The 14447-nt window shown below is 48.0% G+C and overlaps 2 protein-coding genes across 6 annotated transcripts in view; one reads left to right on the top strand and one right to left on the bottom strand.

The window, feature by feature from the left end:
• Positions 1 to 9732, top strand: part of CCDC191 (coiled-coil domain containing 191) — a 28398-nt gene extending 18666 nt beyond the window's left edge. For 2 of the 3 annotated variants that reach the window (XM_067301893.1, XM_067301875.1), the window contains one exon: positions 1323 to 2408. In XM_067301893.1, the coding sequence (XP_067157994.1) occupies positions 1323 to 1455 (133 nt within the window). In that variant the 3' untranslated portion in view covers positions 1456 to 2408. Of the gene's footprint in view, positions 1 to 1322; positions 2409 to 9000 lie in introns of those variants that run through there. The other variant, XM_067301886.1, reaches the window with a different exon arrangement.
• Positions 1 to 13674, bottom strand: part of ZDHHC23 (zinc finger DHHC-type palmitoyltransferase 23) — a 31216-nt gene extending 17542 nt beyond the window's left edge. The window contains exons 1-4 of one of the 3 annotated variants that reach the window (XM_067301957.1): positions 13564 to 13674; positions 12089 to 12796; positions 11260 to 11427; positions 9750 to 10041 (exon numbers count right to left, since the gene is read on the bottom strand). In XM_067301957.1, coding sequence (XP_067158058.1) covers positions 9750 to 10041; positions 11260 to 11427; positions 12089 to 12796; positions 13564 to 13670 — 1275 coding nt within the window. In that variant the 5' untranslated portion in view covers positions 13671 to 13674. Of the gene's footprint in view, positions 1 to 9749; positions 10042 to 10062; positions 10403 to 11259; positions 11428 to 12088; positions 12797 to 13563 lie in introns of those variants that run through there. The other 2 variants (XM_067301965.1, XM_067301962.1) reach the window with 2 other exon arrangements.
• Between the last annotated feature and the right edge of the window lie 773 nt (positions 13675 to 14447).

Raw genomic sequence — 14447 nt, 5'->3', positions numbered from 1 at the left:
CTTACCCTTCATAGGGCTTTTACATTTGCTGAAAGAGAATACAGTGAAAGGGGATAAGTGGCTGAAACTTTCTAAGCTGATTAGCAGATCTGGCCATGCAGCTTCTGCTAAGAGCTGCCTTAGGAAAATCTTTAAGTGTAATTATAACAAGCCAAATGATTGTACAGGAATTACACTGCATTGTTTTGTCCACAGTGGATGACTCAGTTTACAAATCCAAAGTTGACCAACTAGAAACTCCGCTTGGGGAAACTTCCTGTTTCTGTCATCATCAGCCTGATTTTGCAGAAAGAAGTACGGCACATAGTTCTATTCATCATGACCAGAGCTGAACACACCCAGTTCACTCATTGTCCCATAACTGCATTAGCTATGCATTTTAACAGGAGGAAAAACAATTAGCAGAATTGCTATTCTGTTCAGCAGAAAACAGAATCCCATCCACCTACCTGTCTTAATGAATGCATGTCAGCTGCATGCAGTCATGTATAGGCTGTATGGGTGCATAGCCCAGACAGGATCCACAGCACCTCAGAGGAGGAATTAAAAGAAATTCACCTCTTATGTGGTACAGTGAACCTGCTCTAGCTTGCTGAATAAGTAAGATCAGAACAGTACGTGATTTAACCCAACAAGGCAGCAGCAAACTGGAGGACTTGAGGAGAATTCAGACAAGGAGGAGACTGGATTCATTCTACGTAGGACTTCACATTAGAAGCATAATCACTTATTGTTCCTCGTTATCTCTTCCTCCACTGATTGGTGCTACTAGAAGGCAGTTCAGACCTTGACACGGTAAACTGCTCTTTAGAAGGGACTGTTCCCCCACATAGGAACCCAGGGCAAGGCACCTCTGGTGGGGTGCCTAAAATCAGGTAAGAATCGAAACCTATCTGTCTGTACTCCCAAGTGATTGGTCTGGACTGAACAAGCCTGCTTTTTCCATTTGTGCTTCTCCTAAAGCAGCTGCTTTTGGAGACCCCATTTAGCTTTTAAGAAACGTCTTTCATCTTCAGAGTGCTAAACAAACAAAAGCTAATGAATCCTCCCAGAGGGAGGAGCAAAATCCTCAGGGGAGAGTGATAGAAAAAGGCAAAGTGTTATTTTTTACCTAGGATGATTGATGTATTAATGAAGTAGTATGCACACAGATGTTTAACACGTCACAGCTCTGATTAGCAGCGGAAAGGACAAATCCCACAAGTATTTTAGGGGAGGTCATCCTCCTCACCCCCCCCCAAATGGAAGAACTCTTTTCATTACCTGGCACGCTGAGGACTTCATCTTATCACTTTGTTCTTTGTGTCCCCAATTTCTCTAAGGAGACTCATGCTGAGCACATTCAAGGCTTGGAGGCAGTACCCATTACTGATGAAAAAGGAAACAGAGAAAGAGGAGAGGAAGAACCAGCTACGGAGAAGAGTAGCTGAAATTCTCCCAGACTTCCAAACATGACAGAAGATGGCAAGCAGTGGGAAAGGAAACAAAAGGATAGACTGTTCAGTGCTATCTGCCTACTGACTGAAGCAAACCCAAGAGGAAGCCCTGTCTGATGCAAAGGGCAGCCTTACACCTGAGCAAAGCTCCCTGTGGCCACTGCAGTTGTTAAAGTTGGTCAGACTAAACTGAGGATATATGGAAACTTGCCTGTTGGTTTCACCCTGCACTTGGTCTCCAGGGAGGCCTCCCAGTGCAAAGTCTCCCTAGGAATGCCTTGGATCATGGTAGTGAACAGTACTAGGGCCTAGGTAACCAAAGCCCAGCGTGGGGTGTGTTTAAGGCCAAGTGCACTTCCATACATGGGGCTGTGGCACTGACACCAATCTGCCTTTTTCATAGGAAGCACAGAACTGACACACACTTTTTTTCCTTAAGCAGTAACCTGGTGTTTTTCTGTTACCAGTCCTCTGTAGGGTGAAGGCTTGATCAGAGAGTGAATAGACTTCCTTGTCAGCTGACCCCTGCTAAACCCTACAGCACACTTGGCCACACAGTGAACAGGTTCTAGCCAACTGTGCCAGGAAGTTTGGATGGGAGGAGGAGAGGGAAGAGCTGTTTATCCAAATCATATTTGCTAATGGTCCAGGTCACAGCATCCATGCATGGACAATCTAAAACCTGGATGCTTTTTCGAGGGAGAGTCTAATTTGCAGTGCTGGCCAGCTCACAAGCATAGTGCTTCTCTACTTTTGGTGACAAAGTGTAGTATCAAATTTAAGATCCTCTATCTTCCTGTCTGTCACTTAAACTTTTTCTAGACACGCTGCCTGTAGGATTTAAGAATGCATTGTGTAAGTCACGCTTGGCCTTTTTGCTTGATCTAACACCTCCAAAAAAAGGGAAAAAAATCCAAGGAAAAGGCAGATTGTACTTTTTACACAAGTTAAAACTGGCATGATTAAAATGAAGGCTTCCTCATCACTGTTTAACCTTAACTTGCAGCACGGTGCAGGTACTGTAATGCAGCTAAGGTGCAGTATGTTTTGTCTTCTTAACAATAGCATAAGGGAAGAATCTGGCATTACTTCCCCATCACAACAAGAAGGGTAAAGTTCTCTCCAAAAGCATATGGCTGCATGGGGAGCACTTAAGTAATGCGAGGATGAAGATAGTTTACCGTTATCTAATGCACTATGTGTGCACTGAAAGTTCCCAATAAACCCAAACCTGAGATGAGCACAACTGAGCTGTCAGTGAAAGCATATTAGAAGCTGACTGAATGGCACTAGACAGAAGGCCAGGGCCAGGAACCTAGACTGGCGTTAAGCACTGCTAATGAAGTGGTTCAGAACAGTTCAGATGCTCAGGTACCAGCAGCAGGCTGCAGAGCTTTAGCTTCAGGAATTGGTCCTGCAGAGAGCTCACAGCAATCTGGTCAGAGAGCCTCCCCTCCCACACAAGCTGAGCTGTCAAGCAGACTCCTAGCGCAGTACTAAAGAACTAAGACTGTCACTCCCAGGTTGCTTCCTACAATCTCCCTCCCATCCATTAACATTCACTGTCTCTCAAAAGCTGATTACAGACCCGACCACCAGTAAGTCAGATGAGCGCATTATCTGAGTGCAGGGAGCTGAAGGTGCCTGTGTGGAGTGTAGGCGAGTACAGAAGGAGACCATCTGGCCACATTAAAGGCAGATTGTGAGAGGAAGCTACAAGCTGAGAGGGAGCTGAGTAACTTGGCTTGCAGGGAAGAATGGGCGCTGCAGAAGGGTAGTATCTTCCACAGAGGATTGAGCCAGAGATGCAAAAAGAAACAGAACTGGGCACTAAACTAATTCCGCAGTGCAGTTTGCAGACTTGCTTGGTGCTAATAGCAGCAAGGATGGAGTGGCAGCACAGCAGCAGCAATCCCCCTAGTATGTTCTCTCCCGTAGGAAATCTCTCCCACATTCCAGGAACTAGTTAGGCACTTCCGCTCTTGGGTTACTGAGTCATCTTGACTCTGGCACAAGGCTGAAGTGGGATTGAATCTACCTCTCCCACCTGCTAAGAGTGCCCCAAACCACTGTCTGTTCAGGGGTGCATCCAAGTTACTGAACTGCAGACTCTTTACCAAAAAAAAAAAAAGGCCACAGTTGCATGTTTTGTCCTCTAGGCCCAGACCTCCCACTAACTTCAATATCCGCTCACCATCCATGAAAATAATGCCTCATGTGAAACACAACTCCCTACCTCAAACATGAATCAAAGTCAACATTTGCTTTTGAAAACTGGTCTTTGTCTCTAATACCCTTAAATTCCAGGGTTTTCTTCCATTCATAGTAGTTTTGATAAAGGTTCTTCTACTATCTTGGAATTGCTCTTCTGCTAGATGGTTCCAGCAGCAAGACGCCAAAAGATGATCCAGGAAGAGCTGTACTTTGACACTCATTTGTCCCCGCCTACTGCTAATCCCATGCTAACATGGAGCTAAAGCCCCAGCTGGATCCAGCTGTGGGATGGGGATATTATTCAGTGATCAGGCACATTCATGCTGCACCCAGGAAGGACCAATGGAGAGTTGAGAAGCCCCTTAGCTTTTCCTATTAATTCATACCTGGCTGAAACAACTTGTACCTCCTTGGCAGAAGCAAGGCTGTGCCCAATGATGCCATTGGCAGACTGTACAGGACACCCCTAAAATCCCTTGCATGATGTTAGTGTTTTGCAAATTAAAGCTCCAGCAGGAGAGTGATGCACAAGTGTCAGACTAAGGAAACAGCTTCAGCTTACAACTGTGGCAGAGCTTCCCTCCCGCTTGAGCACCTGGTTAGATGCAGATGTCAACGCATTAATGCTGGCCATCAGCGCTCTCTCAGCTCAGGTTCGCTTCTGCCTGCCAGCTCCTTGCTTTATCTTAGCATAAGAGGGAGGTGGCTGCGTAGACAGACATACCTCCTGCAGTGGCAGGGAAAGGAGGACTTTTTACTTTGGTATGACAGCAAATTAAGCACTGTGAAATGATTGCAAACTCCCTTACTCTCCATCCCCATACTCTGCCAGCACCTGTCCTGCAGAGGTCTTACATGCCTCCCCAATAAACCTTGACCCCTGGAATGTCCCCCCTCCCCCCGTTGGCACACTAGTCTCTTCCTTTAAAATCTCCCAGGCCCTGCTCAAACTGGGTTTGAAACAGTACCCAACATATTAAACCATTCCCTCTTGCTTACCCCAGGCTCAACCTGCTTACAGCAAACAAGACTAGTTAGGGACACCAGTAGTTAGCCTGGACCCTGTGTACCTTTGTGTTAATAGCACATGAATCACTGCAGTCTGGTCCACAGGTCACATGTTCACAGGCCTGATGTATGCTAGACTCCAACAGCAGTACAGCAAGCACCCTGGCCTTCCCCAGCACATGAGCTGCCACTCCAGACATGCCCCTGCTGCGTGGAGGCAACACAGCAAGCCACAAGGAAAAGGGAATAAAAGATGGAGAGAGACAGTAGTCTCAATTGTCCCCCTCACCAGCACCAGGGCTGACTAAGCTGGTGGCAGCTGGAGCATCAGAAGTCTGGCACCATTCTGCACACACTACTCACCCAACTACAAATCTGGCTTACTGCTGGTGAAAGGTCCTTGTTGTCAACAAGTGCAAACAAAGTCATCTTCAAGGTGAAATAGCTGAACGGACAACAGAAGTGCCACCCAAGTGAATCAAAGCAGACTTCTGGGAACAGTCAGAGGTATCTGCAATCCTCCTCATTAAAAGTCATCTTGCCTTTCAACAGATGTCTGAGATATCGACAGCATCAAAGGATACGTCTCTTCCCACTATCTGCACAGAGATTATCCATGTCATTCCCAAACATGACTTAGAATAGAGTTTAAAGAGGGGGGAGAGGTTGTTCCTTTTTGGGGTTCTGGATGTATTGTGTGGGCAGATGTATGAGGGAGAGCAAGACACAACAGCGGCCAAATAGTCTATGAGCCTGGTCAGACATGGGCATGCAAAATCTGATAGAAGATTGCTCTTGGGATGCAAGATCCAGGTTCAAATCTCTACTAGCAGGGAATAACCCCACTTTCTAGGGCAGTGAGAACTGTCAACAGGTCTCAGTTTCATCCCAACACAAACAAACCCAAACGTCAACTTTGCAGAACAGCAAGAACTCTTGTTTTCTATCTTCCCCTTAGTCTGTTGCTCCCTTATTCCCACGTCCACCTCACAGCTAAATAACCATAAGATGATGGCAGCTTTTGGTCACTTGTCCCGGCTAAGTGCGCTGGCATAAATTAACAGGCCACTCCACACATCATTTCTAATAATTTATTTTGATAGTTGCATTCATCTGGAAACACTGGATATGATGCAAAATGGACATGCCCACCCACCAGTCCTTTCAAAGGTCACAAATATATTTCATACCAATTTTCTTCCTAAAGTTTAGTGTGGAACACTTCCCCCTCCCCCCCAAAAAAGCACCCCATACCACTCCAAGGTAAACAATTCTTCCAGAGCCTGTCATTCTTATCATTAAAAAGATTTTCATAAAGACACGATCTTGAGAGGCTGAATTCCCACATTTCAGAAAGAACCTCATTGTCCCCAGGCAAGATTCACTGTACAAACATCCTGGTAGTGGAAGAAAGTTTTAGGAAAACTTAAGAGTTCTTCGCCAAAAGCAATATAGGAAAACACATCCATAATCACACACACTTCCTGCCTTAACGAGGCAATGTACATTCATATAGAAGAAAGTCATCAAGCACATGGTTAAGACACTAGGCAGTGAGGCAGTACCCATTTTTATCTCTAGAAGAAATTTTACACCAAATGGTTTAAGACACTTGAAAGCAACCTACTTTGAAGAAAAAAGCACCATCATAGCATGAAGGCTGAAATGTGATTAGGAGTCAGCACTGACTCAGACTCACCAGTAACTTCTGTTAATTGAGAACAAGTGGAGAAACAGTTTACATGAGGACTGACTTGCCTACAGAAATGCATGATTTAAGACAACACAGTTAAGATAGAGTGCCAAGCTACCATTCACGGGGTGCATCTAATGGTGCACAGTTCTTAGTACTGTCACCAAACAGGAGGATGCTGGTATTTGTACACAGAGCAGTTAACACTACAGTAACAGTGACATCAGAACCCTGGTCCTTTAGGAGTTGCCTTGCTCTACAGAAGTCCATACTATTTGTAGTAAACAGCAAATCCCTTTTAAAAGGTCACGGTTAAAGCAGGATGAACTCATTTCCAAGTCTGTGTGGAGAAACACCACGGCTAGATATTACTGAAGTCCTCCCCTGCTTCTGACTAGCTCTGGGTCCTCTTTTCTCATACAGAGAGAACTTTTAAAGGGCCAGAATTATACTAGTTTTTTCATTGTCATATGTGTGCATGGTGCTTTACAGGTAAGACACTAGTTCTTGCCTCAAGGCCACACACCTAATCTGCAGGTCATCTGTCCAAGGCAGCCTGCTCCTTGTGCACTTTGCCTCCCCGGTTGCTCCAACCTACCAGGCAGCTACTAATTCAGCACTACAGGAGAAAGGGCCTGAGAACTGACTCTGTTTGCCCTGCCACACTGCACTAGATTTTAACATTTTTCTACCCATGTGGCCAATATCAAGACCAGTGAGAAAATATTCAGGGAAGAAATTGCCCTTTGGAGCACAAGAAGTCACAAGAACAGCCCACCCTCGATATAAATGAAAAAAGCAAGTGCTACCCTTCAGGGGCTAATTCTCAGGGCTATTAAAAGGAGAGCTCTGAAGTGCGACTCTGAAGCTTGGAATGCTTCTGCCCGTTTAGATACCAACATATTCCATTACATTGTGCTTTGCAACTCTCAAGGCATTCACAAGGTAAATCCTCTCTGGAAGAAGCCAGGATGGTAAACAAAAGTAGTGGCCTTAAAGAAAAAGTCAACATTGCTATGCAGGTTATGGGCATGTGAACTCCCCATTTACTGGAGAATCAGCACTGGATTCTCCTCCTACAGACACCCAGCCTTGCAGCCATTTTAATGTCCTGACTGGCTCCAGTTCTGCCTGAATAGAGTATAAAAATGAAACTTACTTCAGCACTTTACTCCTGCTATATTAGAGAGGGCTTGACCAAGGTATAGGCAGGTTAGATTAGTCCAAGATCCTTGGTTCCTAATTTGCACTCAAAGTCCATGCTGCCTATGAGAATGCCACTGTGAGAGTCTTGCTGCGAGTAGTTCAAATGAACTCTCTCATGTCAGAGCGCACTAAAAGGCAAGGGACAAGGCTTTACTGACATACAGGCTTCACAGGCATCTCCAACGAGTGAAACGCTTCCAAAGCTTGCTCAGCTCATAGGCAAATGACTAACTTTTGTGCATGTAACTCACAGGGACAGAAAGGTTGGCTACTGCCACTGCAGGGGTTTGTTTAGCCCAGAAGGTCACTCTATCTTCACCTTCCCAAGTGCCAGCAGAACAGAGGGCTGGGAAGATCACAAACCTGCCAACCCACAGCATCCCTGTCTCCAGAGTTGACAAGCTCTCAGGTCATCTCAGCAGGTACCACAAAGTACATATGTGCAATGGAAATATTTGCAGCCAATACATGCGGAGGTGTGGTCTTTGTGTGAAGTTACTCTCCTAGGGTCAGGCTCCAGCTTCAAACAGTCAGAAAGTCATGCTCTGCTGCAAGAGGAAAGGTTAGCACAGTCCAACTGAGTGCCTTTTACTTCACACCAGGGCCAGGGAAGCAGTCAAAAGTCTCTTGATTATGTTCAGTTGGAAACAAGAGGCAAGAGAGTTGTCCTTTACCTCCCCACATAGAATTGCTCACCAGCCAAGAGGGAGGAGGAAAGAAAGGACACTAAATAAGTCGGTAGCTGTTTCTGCATAGCTGCATTCCAAGTGCAGCTGCTCCTCTATTATCTGCTGGTTTATAGAAAGCGCAGGTGCCACTTGAGAAAACTGATCAGTACAAAGTGGGACAAGGTTTTTACCTTAAATTGGAACATGTAATAAGAAGCATATGCACCAACTATGGCAGATCTCCAGGGATCTCAAGGGACAGCCCCAGCTCTGCTACTTTTTGGCACCATGCACCATCCATCTACTCTTCAGGGATAATGTGCAGCAGTCCACAGGGAATTTGTATCACTCAGCCAACCTGCCCCAGCTGCCTGCCACCTGAGGGGAGTTGGGGGTAACTAGGATGTGTGCACGTGGCACATGCATCTAAAGATCAGCAACTAGGACAAGGCTCTTCCCACTGCTTCTGCGTCTTAGGCCTAACCCACAACTCTTGTGCCACAGTTCTAAGCTCTTCCAGCCAGGCCTATGATATTACTGTGGGGCCAAAGTACACAAAGGGCATTAAGAAGAAAAAAGAAAAAAAACAACAACCCCCCCCCCACACACACACACCACCAAAACCTTGTGATTTCAGCTGAAGCTTGAGTCCAGGCAAGAGGACAGTCACCAGCTGCAGTGGAGTGCATGGCAATCCTGCAGGGCACACTTAATATGTTCAGTTACCCCCAAAAGCAGCCAGCTCCAATAATTCCTCTCCATTTCTCTACTGCAGACTGAACTGCTCCTGGGCTTCCCAGCTCGAGAAATGCGATCTACCATGGGAGATCAAGGCAACTCCACAATGACTGGGTGAGAGGAAATTGGATCACTATGTTATAGCAACCCAGCTGATCAAGGTGCCACCTACTAAAAATGCCTTTAGCAGAAGGTAGTTCCCACAGACTCCCTTCTCCTTCAGAGGGAGGGAGAAAGGTGGTTTCTGTAAAGCAACAGTAACATCAGACAGAAGTACATTTTCCCCTCAGAGCCATTGTTCCACGTCACTTCAAAATATACCTCCTTTTTACTTGGCATATTTACCATACTGTCTCATGTCACAATCCATAATCAGAGCAGAAATATTTTGAGGGAGATGAGCCAAGCCTTCAAACCAGCACAGTCACCCTGCAGAAAAGAACTATGAGATGGAAGATGGCAGCATCTTCCCACCCAGTCAGAGAGACAGGGATGGAACAACAACTTTAGGGGTCAAGAGGGGGAGAGGATCTTGCAAAGCCCTACAGAAATGTTGCTCACAAAGGCACTTAATACAAGCACTAGCATGTAAACAGCCGGATGGAACAGAAGATAGAAAAGAGAAATGCACCAGAGAGAAGAGAGCTGCTCACTTGCTGCCTGGACAGTGCTCTTTCAGCCAAAGAGCCAGGCTCCCACAATAGTTTCTCTGTCATCTGTATTAAAGTTCACGTCATCCTCCTGATATCTCTCCAATAGTGCATGTAGGTATGAGCCAGAAGTTCCTTAACTTCTGCAGAAACCCATGGGTACTCTGAAGTCCAGCAGCAGATTTCTCTTGAAGCCAGAGCTCACACATAACAAAAACCCAGTTCTCAAAACCTTGCGCCCTTCTTCGCCCTGCTGAGCTGCGCCGCACAGAGTTTCCCATGGTGGAAATGGGCAGGGGGCTCCTTCTCTGTGCATATGGCTTACTGCTTTCTGCATCCTATTGTTGACTGACAGCATGCGAAGAACCATTCTGCCCAGGAAAGCTTCTGACGTTGCCAGTGACTGGATGGGCCGCCCATACACTGACCTGGGATGGAAGGGGGGAAGAAGGAGTCCTAGTGGAAAGAGCCATTCCCCTGCTAAAGAAAGTCAATCAATATGATTTCTAGAAAAAAGGGTGTCACACTATGTCTTCAGCAGAGCGCTGTGGAGGGGGTGATCCCAGGCTCAAGAAATGGCCCCAGTTGCATAGGAAGCCCCGGTTATACTGGCCAGTGTCTATCACTAACCCACCCAGGAGCCTGCGTCCAGTGTTGTCACGCAGAGCCAGACGAGCTTCCCTCTCAGTCACGTTGTAGCTGATGTTCAACAGCTGGATAAGGAGGATGTATCCCATGCCAGCTGTTACAATGGCACAGTACCACACACAGGTGAACGACAGAGCAGAGCTGGCAGCAGGGGAAAAAGATGGGAAGGAAGCCATTTAGTTTAGCAGCTGCTTTACAGTTACTTCCCCTGGCAATCACTATCCTTTCAAATCCCTGTCCACATCTGCCAGTGATCACACACGTTGCTTCTTTCATCAGACAATCCTAAAGAGCTTTCTCAAAATTAAAGCTTCATGGCTTGCTTAATGACAGCTCTTAGCACTACCACAGCCCCTCCTGCACAGTCCTCTCACACTAACTAGCTCTCTTCTCTTATTGTAGGTTAGGTCCCAGTGCTTTACAAAGGAAACTGTTGTTCACACTTCACAGACAGGGAAAAGGAGTAAAGAGGAAAGTAGAGTGACTTGCACAAAGGTACACTGTGTAACAGTGGCAGAGGCAAGCTCTGAGCTCAAGTCTCCCATGCTTCTCACCACCCTTCCAGCCAGACAGGTATATTAACACTGTCTGTTCTGAGCAGATAAACTGACGGAGCGACAAAGTCACCAGATAAACACTGATGGAAGAAAGGGAGAGACAGCACACTGATCCCAAGTTGTCAGTTTATCACCTGCAACTGGAGGCAAACATCTAAAGGGTGGATCTATATAGGACACAGTAAATAAAAGACTTCAAATCCCAGCTCCAACAACTTTCTGCAGATAAATACAGTGAGATCTCTCTGGGTCTCAGGCTCACCACCTTAGCAAAAGAAGTGATGCACCTCTGCCTTTCCAGACCTTTAAGGAACACTTTTTGATCAGGTTAGACAGGCAACAGCACTGGCCGGGAGCACAGAACGAGACAAAAGTAAGGAGCTAAGCTGCCTGTTCAGGCCCAGGTTCCCACCCCAGCTCTCTCCCAGACAGATGTCTCACCTGTAATCAGAATAGGCCCCGGGGCAGTAGAACAATGCCACGAATGGAGTTCGGCCCCTACAGACAGTGTCCAGAGTCAACACAATCCCATACAGGGAGGTGAGCATGAAGAAGGAGAGGGCAAGGATGAATGCTTGGTGGTTCTGCTCCCCTACGCAGCTGTTAATCCTCCAAAAGGAAAGAGAAAGATTACTTTGCTTAAAAGGAAAAAAAAATGGCTTCTCTTTCCTCCTCCCCTCCCCAAATTGTCAGAAAACCTGATTCCAAGGCCTCTCTATATGATGCAAGCTAATATTCAAACAAAGCTACAAAGGCACAAGTCAGTATGCCAGTAATGTGGTGGTAGTGGGCTTTTTGTCCCCCAGACTCTTAAGTGTTATGTCCTTAGCTGAGATGCCCATATCCCACTCCTCCTCGGTTCCATGGCTATGTGCACACAGGCAGCTTTGGGTTCCCTTTCCCCAAGAGGGCACCAGTGCAAGTTAACTGCAGGATTAATACTGCTGCTCAGACCAAGTAAAAAATAAACACTCCTCAAAACACTCCCATTCCTCATGTTAAGCACCCCAAAAAAAATGCAAAAAAACAAAAACAAACAAACAAAAACACACCCAACAAAAAAGAGTAGACAGCCAGAGGCAATTCTGAAATATGCCTTGCAAGTTATCAGGTATCAAGTCATCCCACTTGCAATGAACAGCAACCTTACCTTTTAAAAGGGCGTCACCAAGTCACAAAAGCAGCCCTATCTGACGGGAACTGGAAAAAAGAAGTTTAAAAAAAAAGGAAAAAAAAAGAAAATATATAACCTCAGAAGTGCAAAACCTACCAGACACAGTGATGGTCCAGTCTTCTTACACACCTACCACAGAGCCGGCAGTGCCCTGCTCGGGCTGGTCTGACCAGCTGACATTTAGTGCACCAGTCCTTTTTTATCCCTTCTGGCTCCTCAGCTGACAGTCTGGAATAGCCTTTGGTCTCCCCATTCACAGCACGGCCACTGGTAGCTCCTGATGTAGTAACTCCATGGAGGCCATTAGAGCTCCCTGTAACTTTCTTGCTTGGCAAATCCATGACCTGGCATGATGACTTGTCATTGCTTGTTGCGCTGGGAAGGTAGCCAGGGTCTGTCTTGGCTCGAGATAGGGCTGCGAGCATAAGAATTAACCCACAGGTGAGAACAACCACTTGGGAATACCCCACATGGCCTCGGGGAACCACCTCCTGGAGGAATACATAGTACATGTAGCCCAGGGAGAACAGTCCTAGGCTTAAAAAGAAGAGAGTCCGCTCCTTCCTCCTGTGTGTGAGGTAGTAGTACCACAGCACCACCATAGGAAGACATGTCAAGATGACAAGTGCCAACAGGAAGTGCAGAGCCGCAACATGAAGGAAGACAGGTAACAGAAGAAGAGGTGGAACAAGGCTGATATTGATCTTTACAGCCCCTGTAAACCAAGGGACACGGACTCTGTCCGCAATAGTATCAGCAATTCTTTCTAAAGTTCCTGGGGGCAGGGATTTGCATGTCAACCACCTGTTAGGGAAGAACACAGATTCTTGCTAATAGACAATCATGCGCCCAAGATTTTTTCTCCTCCCATATCTCACTCCACTCTTAAAAATCTGTCATAAAGCATGAAATTCAACCATTTCCCTGCTGACTCACAGGAACTCTCACTCATTTCCCTCTTCCTTCTTTTATGTCTAAGGCAGCTGGAAAGTTTCCCAAGGAAAATTGCTGAAGACTAAGAAGAGTCCTTACTCCATAAATATGAAGCCTTTTCTACCTTTAGTTTCTGTCCTTCCACATATGATTTCAACAAAGTCCCATCTCAGTGCAGAAGCCTAGCTACAATATTATGGCATCCTCAAAAAAGTCACCCAGCTGCTACAGCTCAAGCATGGGTGTCTTGGTGACAACAAGCAACGAGAGTCTGCTCTGTGGAGAAACACAGCCAGGCTCTCTTTTAGCCTCTGCTTTAGTTTTGGGAGGATTTTACACCTGAAGCAATAGCCAGGCACAGGCACTCTCAGGCTACTAAACGAAGCAGGCTTCAGCGGGACTGATCAGGTATCAGAAACCTAGGAAAAGAGGAAAGACCAAGGGTAGATGGACTTTCCCGCAGCGGTACGGGGCAGCGCTAGAGCCGTCGGGCGCGGGTGCGCTGGTAACTGCCGCGCCCAACGGTTTCCACAGCGCGAGCGGCCGCGGCACCGCCCGCAACCGCCGGGCCGGGGGGCGGCCCCAGCAGTGGCGGCTGGGAGAAGGGTCGCGGAGCCGTTACCTCTCGCAGCCCTCACCTCTCGCAGCCCTCGTCCAGGTCCTCACAGTCGCAGAAACATGCCACCAGGTGGTTCCTCTCCCCCTTCCGGTCAACGTACTCGCAGCAGCACAGCGGCTCCTCCATCGCCGCCCCCCGGCACCCCCTTTCCCCGCGCCCCTACCTCAGGCCCCCGTCACCGGGACGGTGCGGGAGCCCCAGCGGCCCGGGACGCCGCCCGCACGGCACCGCCGCCGCGGCAGCCGGCCCTCGCCGCGCCCCATGCCCAGGCTGCCCCGGCGCGGGCTGCCGCGGGCCGGTGCAGGGCAGAGCCGAGGGCAGAGCCGAGGGCTGCGCCTCAGCCCGCCGCCGCAGGTGCCTCCACGGCGGCCCCGCCCCTCGGCGGAGCCCAGCCGCTAATGGCTGCCTCCCCTTCCCCCGCGCCAGGCTTCTCCCGAACGCGGAGGTGTGCAGGGGGAGGAAGGGGCGAGCCCGCCCCCCCCCCCCAGCCCGATCCACCTGACGGCGGAACAGCCCAATACCCGCCAGGGAGGGGCGGGGCCGCCCGTGACGTCGCGGCACCTTGCTTAAAGGGCCAGCGCAACAGGTGGCGGTAGGCCACTACTGCCGTGGCCGGTGCGGGCAGGACCACGCGGCCGTTACGGCGGTTACGGAGCACGCGCCCCTCGGCACTGGGAGAAACGCCAGCGGGTGCGTCCCGGCGGCACAGCAGCCTGGAGCCAGCTGTACATGCAGAGTGACCACGACTCAAGCTGTAAAGGATAAGATCTCTCTTAAAACAGACTGTAAGTGAAATATTATATACACACAGGCCTGTAAGCAGCTTTACTGCACAAAGGTTGGATGTACAGTGGCTGGGTAAACAGTTTCCCCACACAACATACTTTTTACCTACCCCCATTT

Source organism: Apteryx mantelli, chromosome 1 (genome assembly GCF_036417845.1).
Source record: "Apteryx mantelli isolate bAptMan1 chromosome 1, bAptMan1.hap1, whole genome shotgun sequence".
Classification (NCBI taxonomy): domain Eukaryota; kingdom Metazoa; phylum Chordata; class Aves; order Apterygiformes; family Apterygidae; genus Apteryx; species Apteryx mantelli.
The sequence above is the reverse complement of the archived record's forward strand: the minus strand, read 5'-3'. Positions and strand labels throughout refer to the sequence as shown.